The 20,419-nt window shown below is 36.1% G+C and overlaps 1 protein-coding gene across 5 annotated transcripts in view; it reads left to right on the top strand.

The window, feature by feature from the left end:
- The first annotated feature begins 1,404 nt into the window (after nucleotides 1-1,404).
- Cnksr2 (connector enhancer of kinase suppressor of Ras 2) overlaps nucleotides 1,405-20,419 on the top strand; it is a 258,842-nt gene continuing 239,827 nt past the window's right edge. For 4 of the 5 annotated variants that reach the window (XM_074063313.1, XM_074063312.1, XM_074063310.1 and 1 more), the window contains exon 1: nucleotides 1,577-1,788. In XM_074063313.1, coding sequence (XP_073919414.1) covers nucleotides 1,725-1,788 — 64 coding nt within the window. In that variant the 5' untranslated portion in view covers nucleotides 1,577-1,724. Of the gene's footprint in view, nucleotides 1,789-20,419 lie in introns of all 5 variants that reach the window. The other variant, XM_074063315.1, reaches the window with a different exon arrangement.

Raw genomic sequence — 20,419 nt, 5'->3', positions numbered from 1 at the left:
AATTGCACATATAGTTTAAAGTTTAGATTATTCGAAAAGGAAACAAGATCAAATAGAAACTGTCTTAAATTGGCAGTTGTGTATCTCATGAGATTGAGTTAGAGACAATGGTTACTGCTGGAGGTGGAAGTATCTATTAACATTATGGAGATGTTTATAGAAACAGAAAGTTTCTCTTGTACTTAATGAGATCACTTAAGAATTACAAAAGAAAATAATGCTTATAATGATGGAAGCGTTTGCATCTGTACTCTTTTGGATTATTTGTCCTTTTAGGTGAAGACTCATTTGGCATCGTGTATTTTACTAAGGGTTGTATAGTAGCCTGTGTAAGATTTTTTGAAGAAAACAAGGTTTGAAGCATCATGTTGCTACCATTGGATCTTATATAAGAGCATTTGAATACAAAATGACATCTTCTAAAATAGGTACTGGGAGTTCTTAGTGTTGGAGGGGTTGGCCGAAAACCTGAAACAGAGCGCCTTTGAAAGACACGTGTGTCTTTGAAACACAAGTGTGTGTGTGTGTGTGTGTGTGTGTGTGTGTGTGTTGAGGGGGGGCGGAGGGGAGGACCGGTCTCAAGATCAGCAGGACAAGCAGCTTGCAGTTGACAGCCTCAACCGCTCCACTTCCTACAGCGGGCTTATGACCCTCGGGAGATCCGACAGCACTGGCCCTGCTGCCTCGTCATCACTGTGATTTTGGCTGGTGGAGCGGGTTCCCGTCCCCAGCAGTCCACGCCTCCGTTCTCTGCAGGCGTGCGTGGGTCTTCGGGAATCACCTCGGGAGCCCACTCAGCAGCGGGGAGGGCAAGAGTAAGGAAAGCCTCGGCTCACGTAGTAGCCGCGCGCGCTTCGGGGTGTCCCCCTCCCCTCTGTAGCGCCTGAGCCACCTCAGCTGTCAGCGTTCAACTGGTGGGTAGTCCGCTTCACCGCCTCGTCCCATGTGAGGCTGCCCGCACCTGACTGACTGACCCCAGGCAGGCAGCCCGGCTCGCGCTGTCGGCCGCCGCTGCGCACGCGCTCACCGCGCGCCTGTGCGCCCTGGCGGACCCCAGGGCGGGAAGGCAAGGCTGTGAGCAGCCCGCACCTGACTGCCTGTCAGACAGACCCTGGGCTCCGGCCTCGTGCTGACACGCGCACGCGCCTCGCGCGCCTGCCGTCGGCCCTGGGGGCGGGACCGCGCGCCAGCGAGCGGGCGGGGGGCTCGTGGCGCGCACGCCCCGCACCCGAGGGCTGCGGAGAGATATTTTGGGTGGCAGGAGGCCCCTCGTCATTTCCGCCAGGCAGTTCGTCGTGCCAGGGGCTTCACTCCCGCGCGCAAGGCGAGCGGGCAAGTTGGCTGCAGGCGCGCTGCGGCGGTTTCTTCCCTCAGCGCCCCGACCCTCGGCAGCTAAAGCCATGAACTGAAGCCCCGCGGGACAGAGACCCGAGCGGAGTGGCGGAGGCAGCAGCCGCAGCTGCAGCCTCAGCTGGGACTGAGCAGACCCAGTGCGGAGCCGCGACTCCGGCGTGGTTCCCTCCCCGTCGCCGCTCCCACCGCTGCTGCCCACGGTCTGCTAAGACACAGTACAGCGGCGAGACCGACACACAAAAGCCCCTTTCTCCGCGCTGCGGGCCCTGGGAGGCTGCGGCCGGCAACGGACCCCACCTGAGGGCGGCTCAGGCTGCTGACTTCGTTTTGTGTCTGAGCTCCGCGCCCCACGCGGAACCAACACCGTGCCCATGGCTCTGATAATGGAACCAGTGAGCAAATGGTCTCCCAGCCAAGTAGTGGACTGGATGAAAGGTAATGCCGGCTTTGGGAGGGCGAGGCAACACTGGGGCGCGGGGTCCCGGCACCAGGGATGGAGGCGGGGGGCGCCCGCCGCGGCACAGCCAGCCATCGGAGCGTCCACCGGCTAATCGTGGTACGCGGGGCGGGGGACGGTGGGTGTCCTCCGGAGGTCCTCCGGGGCTGACAGGGGCCTGGGGTCTCAGGTCTCCTTTTGTCTTCTGCCTGAGGGGGCGCGGAGAACTAGAGGGCGGCGGGCGCCACCTGGTTGGAGGCAGGAAGCCGGACAGCAGAATCCCGCCGCATCTTGCCCACTCCCCGCTTTCTTAGGCGTCCCCAGGACACAAGAACCTGGCGACCCTTGTCTCCCACATCAGGGAGGAGCCCCAGGGACCTGCTTCCATGGTCGTCTGTTCCCTAGTCCCTTTGTTCCTGGAAACCTGACGCCCCCTCGGCGGCCGCCTCTGCCAGGTGCCTTCTCCAGCGCCAACTCTCCTGGCAACTTTTAAGCCCGCATAATGGGGTCAGGACGCGGTCGCCCCTGTTTAGAGCCAGAGAGTCCCCTCCTGTAGCTTATACTGAGGGTGCTGGGTGAGGGGTGAGCGCTGCTTTAGGGTGGGGAAAACATGCTTCCCTTGGGACAGCATCCGCGCTGGTACGTGCAGGCTGTGTCCTGCGCATCTCCAGGAGTCCTTTGCTTCCCTGGGTTCAGGCCAGTTGAAGCTTTGGACCTTTTTGTCAGAGGTTCAATGCCAGGTGGAAGATGGTGCGCATTCGAGTACCCTCTCATTTTATCTATCTTGAAGACACCCCCCGCCCTGCCCGACTTTTTCCCCTGGCAATTTCTAACCACACTTACAGACATTCGCCCTCTTAGTTGCAAACATGGGCTTCTTCTCTAGTTTCCTGGGTTTCCTGCCTCACTACCTCCCTCTGTTGTTGGAGTTTAGGGGCTTGTAGAGACCTTCTCTTTGCATCCCCAGCTCCAACTCTGAGGAGGGTATGGAATAAAGGATTCCTGGGCACGCTTCGAAGACACTTAGGAGATTTAAGCTTTGCTAAAGGTCCTACCTGAGCACAAACTCCGGATAGAATGAGACTCCAGGGCTTATCATCTCTGAAAATGTTCCGAATATGACCGAGTCCCCTTGTTAGGGCTTGCTTAGTAGCCAGACTTTCTAAGCTTCAGGTACTTTAGAATGAAAAGTGGGGTGATTGAAAGGGATCAAAAGTAATAGGAAGAAACTCAGTTTTCCCCCTACCCCCCCAACCTTTTGGCCATTTGCTCATTCTTGTGGATTTTCCTTGATCTATTTTGATTTCCTTTTATCTCTCAGTTGCCCCGTTGTACTTCATTCATTTTGCCTTTTATTTTCTAATATGTGGAAAGTGCTTTGTAACTGCAGAGCACAGTATAAATGTGAGTGAATTGAATTAAACCTAATTCATTATTTATCGACTGCCCCCTATGTGCAGTGTATTGTGCTAAGGTGCCATGGGGGTTATAAAGATGACTAAGACAAAGTCCTGCAGTGGCTCATCTTTTCTGCTGCTTGTTCTCTTTCCATATTTGCTATTGAAATTCCAGCTTTCTAGATTCTCACAAATTCCCTCACGTCCCTGCCTCCTTTCTCAGACACAGAAAAACATCTGTCTTCTCTGCTTCTCAGTCATGGAAGAAAGGGCCAGAGAATATGCAGAAAGCGTGAATGCTTAATTAAAACTTTTTCTTTGAATTTGTCTAACAGGTTACTTTAATTTGAGTCTGTCGCTGCAATATCCAAAGAAAACCTATCTTGGCTCCATGGAAGTCAGATCACCATCATAGACTACCTCTTACACATTCCCATGATGCTTGTAGTGAGTGCTGCATACTCCATCTTCTTTACCTCCCACCCAGTTACATTCTTGCAGTTTCCCTTCTCTCCATGGTTTAGGTCCACTGAAGCAAGTACAACATATGATGCATGTAATCTGACGCACATGGTTAGTTTTCAAGTACCCTAGTCCTTTGAAAATCTCTCTAGCCTAAAACACAGTTTCTTTGAATTTAGGTTAATATTGTTAGCTGTGCTTTTAAATATACATTATATTTAAGTTGGATAACTTGTTTTCATACTTGTTGGTGATGCATTTTACAGCTATTTGAAGAGATCAATTCAATAGCCAAGATAGAATTTGTGTATCTTTGTATAACAAAGGATTGAAAGAGAATGACTGATTTAATTACCCATCTCAGGTCCAAGTTACCTATTCCAAGTCCCAAACTGCTTACTGCTAAAATTTCTATAATATTCTTATAAACTTGATTTGAAATACTGTCAGAAAATGAAATGAAATGAACATTTCCTCAACTTGTAACTTACACCTGTTACCTTAGTTTTCTCTACTCTTCTCTCCAAGTAAACTTTAACAAAAGACATTTAAAGATACTTTTCACCCTTTCCTCAGATGCAGAAATGTTTAAAAGTCAACTGCTAATTTAGGTTGTAGCTTTGAGGTGGTTAAACCTCATTTAATGTTGTATAATGTCTAGTGTTATAAAGTAAGTACCAAAGAATGAATAAGATTCTTAAACAGCTACAGCATTGTGCAAGTTCTTCAGAGCATGATCCTAGTGTGACAGTTTCATCATCCCTAACGTTTAAAGCATATATGGCATATGCTTTCAGCTGGCCACAATCATAAATGTTTATAACTCTATTTAGTAAGGTACATTCTTTATGTTTTGTCTAGGATATTTTTCTCTTTACTAAACAGAAAAGAATAGACATGGCCATATATTATGATTCTAGAAGACTTATAGAAGTGATATAGAAACTCAGTCATCAGAGACAGAAATGAAAGGGAAAATGACAAAATTATTGAGCTTTAGTAGCATGTATTCAAGATTATGCATGAAGGACCAATTACACTTTGTAATTCATTTTGACCTATTATTGCTTTTTTATTTAAACATTCTTGAGGGAGATAAAATATAAAATTTATATATTAATTATTAGCAAAGATGTAAGTTGCTTACCCCTCAACTCCAGTATTTATAAAACCCATTAGTCACCAAATTTTCTATTCACAGTGAATATTTAATATGATACATTGTTAATGTTAGTTGTAGGAAGTACACAAACTCATGAGTCAGGAAAATAAGTAGTTATAGCTCAGATTATTTTTGACAGTAATTCTGTCTAATTAGAATACTCTACAAACCTTGAAATGAATTTAAAATTAAGTTTATAAAAATGTTTTTGGAGAAAAATCAAATGTTTGTCATTTAACACTTGAAACCAACCTTCTTCAATTGGAAATTGCATTCAGTCCTCATATACTTTTGATAAAATCTTAAAACATAAATCGTTTACAAAGTGAAGAAAAGCAAAGAAGTTATTGGATAAAGCAGGGCATGGGCATAGCTTGCCGAACAAACATGAGACCCTGGGTTTAATCTCCAGTACTGGGGTGGGGGTGAGGGGAATAAGCTCAGTCTGTGACTCTAAAATATGTTCTTTTTCAGTTCCTATTTATTCACTTGTGGAGCCTGGAAATAATTCACAATCTGCAGTTGCTTGAGTCCCTAGTCTTTTTCCACTTTTTTGCTCACTAAAAAATAGCAAAAATCTTTGAACACTTCAGGGCCCCCATTATTAATTTTCCTTGTGCAGCTCACATCCAGTAATTCCAACTTTCTTTTTATGGCTTTTCCAACGTTGAGACTTGTTAAAATAGCTACATGACTGCAATAGTTATTATTTTCTAGTACTAGCTCCTTTAAAAAATTTTTTATTTTATCATTTTTACATTTACTTACATGTGTATACATTATTTGTTCTTCTAGGTATCTTTAATCTCTTTCTGGGTCAAATAAAAAGATCATGATTTCTGGAGTCAACCAACAGGCCCTGCTGTTGGTCTCTTCTCTTGTGGTGTGTGGGAATTAACTCTTGTTAATTCTCAAACTTGTATTATTATAATCCCTAAAATAATCTAAATTTTAAAGATAGCCTTTTCTCAACCCATTCTGTAATCAACTGCTCTACTCTTTTCCTGTTTAAACCATTTTCTTCAAGAAGCAGTCTCTGACTTCTGATTTCTATCCCGATGACTCAGCCCTCTTGAGGATGGAAAATGAAATATGTTATTTTAGGTATAAAAAACAAAACCGGTGTTTTGTACACAAACCCATAATAGAGGAAAGTATAATGATAAGGAAAGGCCTATTCAGTATAAATGTTAAATGCTGTAGAGGAGAATGTATCTAATAAGGCAAAGAACTTTTGACAGGTACAATGCTCTTTAGTAATTTTTTTTATTCTTCTTTATAGAACCAAGAGCTTAGGTTGAAATTTATCTTAAATTGATAAGGAAAATGTCACAATTTTTAGTTAAATTGTCTTGAGAGATCAGAAATAATTTTATGCAGGAGCTTGATGGTATGTTTTGTAAAATACATGTTAAACTTGATTGAATTGGTTGTATCATTTCCTTTTAAAAATTAAACTTTTTTCAAATGCAGGGTGACTAGGTAGGCTCTAATAATCATCTACTTTGGATTTGACATTTTTTGCAACAGGAATTCTTATTATTTTATGCAAAGAATACACATTTTCCATATGTATAGAACTCAAAAAACATTTTATTTGTAGTGTCATTAACATTTGCTTCTTAATACTCATAATTTAGTCCTGATTAGGAAGAAAGAGTATATTTATGTGGAATTATTCTGGTCCCCAGATATTATTTATTCTACACTTCTGTATGGAAGGTGCTTTAATGGATCATTTTAAATAAATTATTCTTTGCTTTGGAGAAATTAACTTCTTTAAAAGATAGCAGTAACATTGAAACACCTATGCCAGTAGAGAGACAGGTACCAACTAGTACAATTTGTTACATTTTTTAAAGAAAGATTATATTAATACATACAAGCACCAATGGAAAGACAAAACGATAATGTTGTGAATCAAGATGAGGTCCAAGGGGAGGAGGATGTGGTTTTAGCAACTATTTAAACTGTTTAACTGATGCATATCCTAAAAGGAATGTATTCGAATGTAGAGGCATAGCAAGGGACTACGGAGTTGAGATGGGGTTATTAACCAGAAGGGTTTGTCTAGGTCTGTCTGGTTGAAGGGGAGAGATGGGCAGAGAGGGAAAGTGAGGGAGGAGTGTGAGTAGGTGGCAAAAAAGTACAAGAACAAATCTGCATTTCACAAAGACAATAAAACTCTCATCATGTCCTGAGTTTAAATAAATACCACATTATAAAACTTTGCCTGCCAAAAAATAAGCCCACAAAGAATGTGTATTGAATTGGTACAGCTGTTTCAAATCTGTTTCTCAGGAATAATTTGGAAATAATGTTAAAATGAGTTATTTTGAAGGTTAATTACATCATTAACATTATGTTCTTGGATATTTAGAATTTTATTGATCCAGATTCTTATATGAAGAATGGAGATGGCTTTTAAATATTAATAATGTTCTTAAAACAATGATAAATTACCATGTTCATCTATAGCAGAGCAACTTTGCATTAGAGCTTAATTTGTTCTTTATGACTTTTAGTTTTCTATGTGACTACCTTACAGTATCTCACATGTAAGGTTTATTGTGAAAGATGAAGTACTAGATTCTGTAAAGCATAGCAGAAGAATGGAACATCTGTGCTAACTTAAAACAGGGAAAGGAGAGCAGGCAATTTGGGAAAATGGAGTCTAAAATTTTTTATGTTTTATGATTTTTGTCATGGTTTAGTATCTGACTAAAAACAGAAAGTGTAATGGTGTATTTCTATGGTTGTGAAAGCACAGTGATCAACCAAAGAGTTGATTTTTGCTAAGCATTTAAATGCTATCTTATATTAAAACAGCACAGATATTATATCTATCATGTCGAAAGAAAGTTTGATATTATTTTAAAGATGGAACCAGAGGTTTAACAGTAATTTTAGGCTTGCAGCAAGCTGTTTGTAAAGGTGCATTCCCAAGATCTCCAAGGGTTGTGAGTACATTCTGCTCAGTAATTATGGATACAACAGTGGAAAAGTTTGAGAAGTGGTAGTTGGGTTTAGAAAAGATAAAATTAATGTAATCCATTTCTCCATTTTTTCCTGTTATTACAAAGGGCAAAATTGACCTTTTAAGTTAAGGTCCTGAGAGTTATAGCATCTTAAACTGAGATTTACTAAATAAAGTAAGACTTATATTGACATTAATATGTGATTAAAAACATTGTTACATAACTAATGTTAAGTATCACAACATGGCTTTTATATATTTACTTTTTATGAATGTTCTTAGAAATTAGTGTTGGGTAGGTTGGATAATCTTCAGATACAGTGGTAGACAGGAAGAAAATACATATGCTTGCTGCCTTTTAAAACGTTGCCCAATATCCTTTTTATATTGTTGTTTGCATGGACTTTTTATTTTGTTTCAGATACATCTGTTATTTTAAAAACAGGCTTACAACACATTTTCTCAGGTAATGCCTACAACAAATCAATGAAAATCTGGCTTAGATACAGAATTTTACTTTTTAAAATTTGTTTACCAAAGATTATGAGTCTGTTTTCTAACAAGGTGCTGGTTATACACACAGTGTAATTTATTAATAAAAAACTTTAAATATTAGCCTTAAATAATTCTTCTGAATTATTATTTTTAACATCTGTTGAATATTTGTTATAATTTTGATGTTGGTATTTTATTTGTGTATATGGGAGTTTATTCTTGTGCTTTTTTTCTTCACTCACATTCTTTTCAAAAAGTCTAATACTCTGGAGACTTGCAGTTTTTTCCTTGCAGAGCAGAAAGCTCAGGTTTCAATTTTGGGTAATTCATTTATATTTTGGTTTTCCAAACACTCTACTGAGATATTAAATACATATAAAAGAGAAAATGTGGAAGGTTTGCTAATGTTGCTCAAAACAAGCATATAGGTCCAGTTGCTAATTTTATTATTGGCTTGCCAGAGCCTATGTGGAAACCAAGTTCCATATGGTATAAAGCCAATGTGTTATGTCAGAGCTATGTGCTTCTTCTCCATTTCCCTCCATATTGGTGCCAGGATGAACTTTGTGGCAGTCTCTGCTGGCACCAGCATTGCTTAAAATCAGTGGTGCAAGCCTTCCTTATCCAGAAGCTTGCTCCCTTGCTTTCTATTAGACTAGAGGCTTTTAGTTTGTGTTGAGTTGCCACATGCAGAGAGAAGTTGTTTCTGTGGAATATTTTGGGATTAGGTCATTTTTCCTTCTAGTCCATTGTTAGACATGCCTTGAGTTTAAATATGGTAAAACCTAATAGAGATTCAATTTATTTGAAATTTGTTATAACTTCACTGGGCTCCTATGGAAAATTACTCAGTATGTCAAGGAAGGGTATATTGATCAGTCTAATAATGCTTTCAATATTGGAAAGAAATTGTTTGACACAGGAGAATGCAGTTTAATACAGTGTTTTCAAGTACTGTGTTTTTCAGGAGCCATTTTCATATTGAGAATATCACAGAAATTGCTTGTAGTTTTAGTTAGAATTTTTATATTTTTGGAATCATGCTTTTTGTTTAAATCTTTTGGAGTTTTTTTTTTTTTTGCAAACATTGCACAATAAAATTTGATTCTTCCTCTCATTTGCCAAAACTCCAAAGGTCTCATGTACCTTACATTTTCTATTCCTAATAATCCTTAAAAGTAACGTAAAGGATATTTATCAATACCTTTATATAAGTAAAGAACAGAGAAGTTAAGCATCTTGACAAGAATATATAGCTGGAATTACGTTTAACATCAACTCTTTTATCCCCTACTGAATTGGATATACAATTTAGTGTATTAAGGACCCAGTCCAGGTATGTATATATTATTTACAGATTTGATTTCTTTCTAATTTCCCGAATTTTCTTCCCTTTAAAAATTGGCAACATAATATAGTCCAGTTAACATCACTTTGGAATAAGATGCTTGGGTTTATAACCTGACTCCATTATTTCCTAGCTGTGTGGTCTTAGAGTTTAAACAATTGCCCATTTTTTTCAGTTTTTATAAAATAAAGGTGACAGTATTACCTAGAATTACCAAATAAAAAGGTATTTCTATTTTTGACCATATTTTCTCTTGTGGTATACATTACTTAAAATGATGCCTGGTGTATGACAGATGTCAGATTTTATTTTTCATTAAGAAAGACGTTGCATTCTCTCGGTGATCTTTCCGAAGCAGAATTAATAATAGATGATATTTATTAAGTGCTTACTACCTGCCATGTGCTGTGTTTGGTGCTTTCTTACATTATCTTTAGTGACTATCCTAGCCCTGAAAGATTGGAATTAACTACACCTTATAGATGAGGAAACTTTTGCTTAGAGAGATTTTTTTTCTTAGAAATGTTGAATGAATTACTTTATATATCCATATATTTACTGTACATAGTTATTTATTTATATTAGCATATATTGTATAAAACAGTGGGTTTCATTGTGACATTTTCATATATGCATGTAATGTAGTTTGTTCATGTTTATCCCCATTCCTCTGTCTTGTACCCCCTCCCTCTAGTCCCCTTCCTCTTCTAAAATAGTCCCCCTTCTACTTTCATGCCTTTTAAAAAAATCTAGATTTTGCATATAAGCAAAAACATGTGATACTTGTCTTTCTGAGTCTGGCTTACTTTGCTTAATGTGATGATACCCAGTTCCATCCATTTCCTGAAAACAACATAATTTCATTCTTCTTTATGGCTAAATAATACTCCAGTGTGTGTGTGTGTGTGTGTGTGTGTGTGTGTGTATAACATTTTCCTTGTCCATCCATCTGTTACTGAACAGCTAGGCGGATTACATAAATTGAATATTGTTAATAATGTTGTGATAAACATGAATATGCAGTTATCTCTATTGTATGTTTGATTTCTAACTGATTTAAAAATATATACTGTTTCTACTGTGTCTTTCTACCTGAGTTAGGTGTGACATGAGAGGAATTTCAGTAATACTTTCAAAGATGGAGATATCCTTTCCATTAGTCCCACTTTCTCTAATGTCTGGTAAGGTGGACTGTGGTTCCTACATCCATTTGGCCTCTATTAGGATATGTGTGTATGGTGAAGTGATTCTACTCTGAATAGGACTCTAGCTAGTGACAAGATGCCACACACATCTGTAGTCTTGGTGACAGTGTTTCTATTTTGTAGTGAACCTGAGAGTTTGATGGTCCTCTCTACTCAATCTAAGCCTTGGCAAAAAAAAAAAAAAAACTAACTCAGAACACTGCTACTTCCAACTCAGTGCTGAGAAGACATTTTTTTCTTTTATTCATATGTGCATACAATGTTTGGGTCATTTCTCCCCCCTTCCCCTCACCCCCTCCCTTATCCCCCCCTTACCCCTCGCTACCCAGCAGAAACTATTTTGCCCTTATTTCTAATTTTGTTGTAGAGAGAGTATAAGCAATAATAGGAAGGACCAAGGGTTTTTGCTGGTTGAGATAAGGATAGCTGTACAGAGAATTGACTCGCATTGCTTTCCTGTACATGTGTGTTACCTTCTAAATTAATTTGAGAAGACATTTTGTTCTCAAAGAATTGCTAATAAAAGTACATGGTGCCTGATGATAGATGTTATGAACATTTCATATTTCATTTAAAATAATAACTCTTGTATTCAGATTTACTCGGCAGTGGTTAGTATTGCTGTCTGCATTTGATCAGTGCTTCCTTGCAGACTTTAGAGCATTCCTATAGTGTGAAATCCTTACATATGTACACATCTTGACTTGTCCCTTAAAATTGTTTTGTTTGAAAACCATTATCATATACCAAATTGTGATATACTTTACCTTATTGAATCTAAAAAGCAACTTAAGTGCTAGAGAAAATTTAATCAGAATTAATAAACTGTTGTGAAATAAGTGCAAAATATGGAGTGATCAAGCTAAGCTAGGTTTTTGATCGGTTTATTACTTGTTAAATGGTAGTGAGAGGTACAGCTCCATCTACATTATATTTTGAAACGATGCATGTAGTTTTGTGTCTGAAATATATTCTAATATATATAGGAACCTAAAGCAGATTTGTTCAGAGTAGAAATACAAAGATCATGTTTTCTGTTTCTCCTTGTTTTCCTTTAATAGAATTGAGGTGACCCTACTTTAGTAGTTTTAAAGTAAGTGAAAATAAATTGTTATTGTGGAGAGAATGAAGTCTCTCAATTTTTATAATACACAGACACACTCACACACACACACACACAAGGACAATGGACACTTTAAACAAGTTGCAACTATATACTGTGGTCATTACAGTATTTTGAAGTTGCCTTATCCTTGTCTATTTATTATGCAAAATAATTTTTCTCCTACAGTGCTTTTCTTTTAAAAGCCCTGTGAATTAAAATTAATCTTATCTGGGGATATTTGAGACTTTCATCTTTCTTTGAAATATCTATTTACATCTTGTGTTTAAAAGCAGACTTTTTTTAGAAATAGAATTTTAAATGTGATGATACTGTGAATCTCCATCTGAATTAACTTTAAAATGTTTCTGATTTAATGTTTAAAGGCATTCATTTCTTATGTTTGTGATATTTTTTCAAATGATGCTATTTTGCCAGCTAATTCTTATATTTGTACTGGAAACCAGCATACACACACACACACACACACACACGCAGAAAATAAATACAGCAGAACAATAACTGGACAACTATAACACTTTTATCATACCAAAATTCATTCCTTAATGTTATCAATATATAATTGCTTAAATTTCTAGTTTCACAAATGTCATAAATTCTTTTACAGTTTTTTCTTCATCGGGATCCAAATAGGTATATGCATTATATTGTACCATAATTTATTTTCCCTACATCAATCTTTTTGGACCCAACACCACTTTTTATATAAAGGGCATTATGTAGTGTCTCCTGAAACAAAATTTACAGATAACATTCCTAAACACATAGTTTTAAAAAAATTCAGTAAATGGAAGCAGATTGCACCGGTGCACATCTGAATTCCCAGTTACTTGGAAGGCTGAAGAAGAAGGATTGCTTGAGCCTAAGAGTTTGAGACCAGTCTGGACAACATACCAAGACTCTATCTCAAAAAAACAACAAACAAAACAAAAACAAAAATCAGTGTATAATCAGTGCCCTCATTTTAATAAAACAGAAAAATAGTTTATACTAAGATAACATGGGTTTCTATAAGTAAATATTCATTATGACTATACAAAAAGAAAATAATTTATTTTTACCTACTTGTAATGAATATATCTGGATTTAATCAAGAGTTTATGATATTTTAAAATTAAGATCAGAAATCCTTCTATATAGTATATATTAAAAAATGGAAAATCAATTGAATGGAAGATACTAGAATAAAAAATGAATATTAAGCAGTAATAGGCCAGACTCATTTGATATGTCATCCTAATAATACCTGTTAAGCTTTTGAAAGGGATCTGGGAAAGAATCGAATCTTTTGGGGGAAGATTGTAGGTCTGGGACAGGGAGATTCCAGGGTGAGCCTGGTGCATCCTACAGTGCCAGAAAGTAAGGAAGTACTCAGAAAACATAACACTAAGAGCATGTCAGAAACTCAAGAGATAATCTGAAAAAGCTCCCACTAGTTAAAGGTGGAAAATTTGAACAATAACATAAAGTAGTATTGGATTTTAACCCTGTGTATGAAAGAAATATTCATGAATCCATACTAATGTAAATAAATGACTAGACAAATAAGTGGAAGAGAAAAACTTCCAATACAGAGAATTCCAAATAAACTGTGTTACTCTTCTTCACCAAAGAAGTGGCACCTATGTCCCCACTCCTTGATTATAGTTGTGCTTAGTGACTTGCTTCTAAATAATGTAGAAGGTAGAAAGGAAGAAGCATGTAACTTTCCAGAAATGTGGGAATTGCTACCTTGACCAGGTGATCAAAATTATCATCAGTGTAAGTGATTTTTATAGCATGTATCCTTGATATAATGCAATAATGATGGCAGTCTGCTGTCTCTCTCCTCAAACTCATAATTGCATTGTAACTATGTAAATTTGGAATTGTAATTCCAAATTTAGGGACATTTTAAAGACTATTTGACCAATACTCCTCAAAATTGTCAAGATCATCAGAAATAAGGAAAAGGTGAGAAACAGACTAGAAGAGGCTAAGGAGACTTGGTGATCGTTATTAATGCTATCCTGGAACAGAAAAAGTGCATTAGGAAGAAACCTAATGAAATTCCAGTAAGTACGAAGTTTAGTTTAACACAGTATACCAGTGTTGACTCTTTAGTTGTGACAAATGTACCATAGGAATATGAAATGTTAATAATAGGAGAATATGGTTAGGGGCTCATAAGAACTCTCAAGACTATCTTTGCAGCTTCTCTGTAGAACTTAAACTGTATTGAAATAAGAAGTTTAAATAAAAAATTAAAGTTTCTGATTTTTAAATTTGGTAACACCAAATGATGAGCAATGTCTCATAATGAAATAACTTTAGCTCATCTCTCTGGAGGCAACTCTTTCACATGAAAAATCACGAAAACTTAAAATGCTCACAGTGCTCCCACAAGGCAGTATTAGCCCTGGCACAGCATCAAGACTCTCTGCCTCACCTCTTCTCTCCTGTGTAAATTTCATGTTTCTCTACACATGAAGAAAATATTTTAGCTTAATGAATTCATACTCTTAGGATTTGAAAAGCGGGTTTCTTGAATGAATGTTATAACTGGTTTCCATCCTACTGAACTTAATCTTTTACTCGATTACCTATTTAAATTACCCTTATATAATCAGGAAATATGTGTAATAAAAGGAAACTTAATATATCTGGATAAGATTAAGATTTCTAAAAATTAGCTGATCTCCTTATTTTACCTCGATGCAAACCATTTTGCAGTTAAACTCTTGAACAGAAAAGAGTGCTACTCTAAACCTTCTTAACAAAACTTGATTCCCAACACTCATTGTAATTCTAGTTTCTGTTTTTGCAGACACTTTTGTGTAGGAATGTTAAATGAGGCATGAACAAATTTGAGCAAATAAAGGTTGTGGCTTATAATAATTGATTTTCAGCTGTATAAATAAAAATGTGTGTATAAATGTGCACAAATTTTTACTTGGGGTTGATATTTGCCTAGGACAGATTTGCTGAAACTGAATATTACTAAAAGACCTTTTCTGATTATTTTTCTTCAGTGAGTCCAATATTTCACCTTACTTTCATCACATAATGGGTCTGTGAAAAGTGTTTAGCCCTTGTTTGGGTTATGATGATAGTTGGAATTTGACACCTCCTTTGGTCACATCTCTAAGCTTACATTAAATTTCAAAAAAGAACTACCTTAATGCTTATGCTTACTTCTGTGTTTTTGGTCAAGTTCCTTGCTTTATAGTTTACTTGTGTGAAAATTCTAAAAAGAACTAGCTCTGATAGTAAGTAAAAAAACAAAACAAAACAAAACTGTGACCAAGAACTTAATGTATTAACCTGGTAATTTTTTCTTATCATAATAAATCAAAGTATAATTGTCACAGTTTCAACTTGACGTATTTGTTATTAATCCACATCAGTAAAGTTTTGAAGTTCTGATGTTGATGTGGTTGCTATAGAATTGTCTTCCTGGTTTGCTGTTAAATGTCTTTTTTGGACTTTATGCCCTGTGAGTACCATACTAGGTATGCATTAATGAGCTCTTTGTAAAATGGTTCTGCTTTTCTATATAGTATTCTTAAGATGTGCTCAAAAGAATGAAGGAGAGTTTGGTTTGTTTGAGTGCTTTCTGTTTTAATAAGGTAACAATGTTTCATATTTAAAGAAACCTTAAAAAAAAACAACCTGTGTAGATTATAGATTAAATGTCAAGGGTTTGAAACAATCTTGAATGCAGTGTGACTGGAAAGGATAGTCTGACTTTCCAAGATGCTCCAGTATTTTAAAATTTTAGAATTTATCTCAGAGCAAGTGGGCAAGATGTAGATTGAAGTTGCTTTTAAAACTTTTCAGTAATTCTTTTCATAAATTGATACAAATTTTCAGTGATTTGTTATTACAATAGTATAGCCAATTATAATAATTAAAGACAGAATGTTAAAAACACATTGTATTATTTATATGATTTGTGAAATGCAAATGGTGAGAAATAGACTTGGAAGCTTTTTCAGGGTTCAGGCAGATAGAAGTTCTTCCATGAAGAATAATCATTCTATAGTAATCACTATCTTGTAAGATGCCCTGAATTTATTATTCTCCTTTCCCAAATGAAAATGCCTATTGATGCCTTTCAAGGTTGCTGAAAACATCTTTATCACCTGTTTATCACCTGTAGCCATGTCAAAAGACTTACTCCCTATCTTTCTCTTCTTCCATTTCAATACTTCATTCAGAGATAAAAAAATTAAATAGAAACTTAACAGAAGCATTTTATAGGTAAGACAGTACAAATTATGTATTGTATTGAGTTGGGTTGATAAGTGTATTCAATTGTGGTTCACCCCAAATTCTGTCCTATATTTTCCCTATGTGTCTAAGTCATCTTTTTACTTCTTTTTCATTTGTGATGCTAGGGATCGAACCTGGGGCCTTGTGCATGCTAGGAAGATACTGTACCTCTGGATTATATCCCCAGCCCCATATTTTTACTTCTTAAGCCATTGATTTCTTTATCTAAAAATGGAGATAATTAAAATGTGCTTAATTAAGAATTTAGTCAAGATGATAAAATTCATATAGAAATGAAGTAATTGACAGTGGCCAAGATAGGTTATTCCAACTTAGAAATAATTATTGGCTATAGATCACATATCTTTATCTTAAGTTGTGGCATACAAAGAAGATTATATTAGTTTTAAAATGTTGCTGGAGTATGGATTTCAGATGGCTGGATCTCTCTTGGAGCCCTTTCCTTCTTACTAGCTTTTGTCATCTATGTAGCCACTTCTTCTAACAGCTTTATTAGAGCATTTCTCTCCAAATTTTACTTTTTTAGCTTTTCTTATTTGAGTCAGATGATCATTTAATTACTTCAGCCAAGTGAATGGCTATATTCTACTTTTTCTAAAAGGAAACTCAGTACAAAGGTCCTAAGGCATTGCTGTTCATATCTCTGCCATCCATGGCTAAGTCTCAATCAGTTTAGACCTCATCTCAGTGGTATACCTTGTGTATCATGGTTTCTTAGTATTATCAGCATTATTTTATCAAAAGGCTCATGGTCATTGAAATTTCATTTTTCTGACTTTGTCAGACATTTAGAATGTAAGCATTTTATCATCATATGTTGTATATACAGTGATAAAATTTATTGTAAAACACCAAATATGTGCAATGAATATGATAGGCACTTATGAGCACTAGAGCAAGAATGTATTGACTTTTCATAGGAGAAACAATTGTAAAAAACAAATGAATCAATTCATTTGAGCTGGATCACGGAAAACAAGAGAATCACTGGCAAAACAATGCCTTTTCTCATTCATGTGTCACAAGTGGTATTTGGATTGAGGACAATTGAGAAGCATTAAGACTGCAAATTGGATCCCATGTTATACAGAATGGTTGTTGGAAAGTGAGTGTACTTTTACCAAAGTTGGATTTTAATTTTTATTACTAGCAGCTTTGTTTTTCATCTTAGATTTGACCTCTATTTGTGTTTTCCTTGGAAAAATGCTTTTGTATTCCCAACAGTAGTATATCTTGTAAAAATGATGTCAACTCACGTAAAAATTAGATGAATTCTTAAAATATAGACATTTATTAAGAGCCTTCTTTTAACCAGTTTAACTGTAGCAATGTTGACCTTAAAGCTTTTCAGAAATATTGTCCACTGTGATTTTGTTGTTACTGCTACTTCTTTAATCTTTTTGATGCTGATATGATCCTAAATCACAGTATACCAGATTTTATACTTTCATTCAAACCTTGAAGAATGTTTGGATTTTTTCTGGGAAGTATTTTGTTCTGAGCCATCCATAAACTCATTTTTTAAAGCAATGTGCACTTTAAAGTAAACAAACATATTTAAAAACATGAAATCATACGAATGAGATAGCTTTACTGTTTTGTTTTTGTTTTTGAGACAAGGTTTTACTATATAGTGAAGGCTGGCCTCACACTCACAATCCTCTTTCCTCAGCCTTCCCAATGCTGGGATTATAGGTGTGTACCACCACACCCAGCAAAACAGCTCTATTATCAGAGTTACCAAGTATAAATAATTTGGATTTCTGGTTTCCTTTCCTATAAAAGAAAGCTGAGTGATATGTTTTGGCTTTAAAAGTTTTGAGATTCTGTGATTCTAAGTTTTCTAATTCATTCCTGTATGTGGTTTAGAAAAAACGAATGATGGGCATTCTTAATTTTATGTACATGCACTTTAGTGACTCTTAGTGACAATTGAGCCTTTTGACGTTTTCAACTTAACTTCATTCTGTCCAGTAATTAAATGACAAGCACAAAACTGGATGAGCTTTACATGAACACTTTCTGTGTAACAAAAGTTTTAGATGTATCTAAATTCTTTTGGTCTAGACCACCATCACAAATTGTGGTTGGAAAATTCCTAGGCTATTAGGTCATATATCTTTCTCCTTTTTCTTTTTCCCCCTCCTTTTTCTATAAGTATATCTCTTAAATTCTTAGTAAAATTTATAACTATTTTATAGACCTTTAACAACATGTATGATTTAAGTCATAGTTGATAAGCAAATTTGAAACACAAAGTTCTTTTGCCCATTATTGAAAAAATATTATTTAAAATAGTTTATAACATTTCTTTTTATAAAAGAACAGACAGTTTCTCTACGTACTGACACTCTTGTTCTCTGTACAGTCTATAAGATGAATTGATAGAAAGCTAGAATGCAAAAGAATTTTTAGGAATCTCTTGGTTTTTTGCCACCATATTACATGAAAGGAACTGAGCCTACAGAAGTTAAAAGACTTGTTTAAACTTACATATTTTTTAGTAGCAAAATTAGTATGACAAAGAACTCAATATAGGAAAGCTCAGAAATAGTGTGTTGCATAGGTCTTTTCATTATTATGAAGAAATCTATATTAGGAAGAAAAAATGAATTCTCTGATCATTTCTGACAAAGCTAGAGCACATCTTGATTAACACATACCACAAGCCTACTTCATAGAATAATCTCCTCATTAAGAATGTTTATTTTAGATTTCATTTTATCATAATTGAATGTAAGATTTTGATAATGCCAAACCCTATTTGTAGAGAGTTAAAATGCCATTAACTGCTGGAAAAACTTTTCCCAGTGGTCTTCTAATCTCTGTGTGCTATGACTCAATGATTTTAAATCTCATTTTCTAAAGCTATGCAGATTGTTAGCATAGTCCAGCACAAAAGTATTAAACACAAATCTGAGCACACAATAGTTTCCAAGGTCTGTTTAGAGCTGAAGCAGTGATTTATTGTGCTGAATAATGTGTTGTAATTCACTTATTTTAATAAATTCCCATTTTAATTATGAACAATATACCTGCATCCAAAATTAGCATGTGATTTTTTTGACAATATAATCCTTAACTATCTATATTACTTAAGCAACTTCAATCATACTACTGGAATTAATTTATTGGAATAAAATGGTCCTTACCAAATATAAATAGATGTCTTTTAATTGATTTATTTAATTTTTATTAGCATATATTGTACAAAATAATGGGCTTCATTATGACATTTTCATACATGTATGTGTACTTTGGTCATATTCACCCTCCCTCATTACCTTCCCTTGTTCGCCCTCCCACTGATCCCCTTCCTCTTCCCAAATGGTCCTCTTTCTACTTTTTTTGTGTATTTAAAATCTACATTCTACAAAAGAAAGCATATAATATTTGTCTGAGTCTGGCTTTTTTTACTTAACATGATCTCCAGTTCTGTCCATTTTCCTGCAAATGACATAATTTTGTCCTTTTTTAGGACTGAAAACAAAACCATTATGTACATACACCACATTTTCTTTATCCATTTCTCAATTGATGGCCACCTAAGCTGATTTCATGACTTAGCTGTTATGAATTATGCCACAATAAACATGGGTATGCAGAAATCACTATCACATGCTGACTTTGATTCCTTTGGGTATATATCCAAGAGTGTATAGCTGGATCATATAGTAGTTCTAATAGTTGACATTGCTACATCAAGAAAGTGTAATTGAGGCTGGCGCAGCAGCTCAAGTGGTATAGCATCTGCCTAGCAAGTGTGAGGACTTGAGTTCAAGCCTCAGTACCACACAAAAGGAAACAAAAAACTTATAAGGCACAACCCATAAAAAAGGAAGAAAGTGTATTTGAAAGATTAAGACTATAGAATTATTGTAAATTTTGTTTAGAGATCTTCTAAACCTGTTTTGGATGTCATTTCCTTCAATATAGTGGATTTTGCATAATACCATTCTCATTCCTGTTTCTTTCCAACAACCCCGTCTTAGTTCTAAAACCTCAACACTTGGAATAATAGAATTAAAAAAAAACTGCTTATTTAAAATTCACAGTATAGCAGTGTAGCATTTGCATTTATCAGTCATTTTAAGGTATGCAAATTACATGACCATGGTGAGATTTCTGGTAATTATTTTTAAATAAATGTATAGGCTAAGTAGAATACATGACTAAATTAAAACAT

This window comes from Castor canadensis, chromosome X, assembly GCF_047511655.1.
Source record: "Castor canadensis chromosome X, mCasCan1.hap1v2, whole genome shotgun sequence".
Classification (NCBI taxonomy): Eukaryota; Metazoa; Chordata; class Mammalia; order Rodentia; family Castoridae; genus Castor; species Castor canadensis.
Note: the sequence above shows the minus strand (reverse complement) of the source record. Positions and strands in the feature narration are given on the sequence as shown.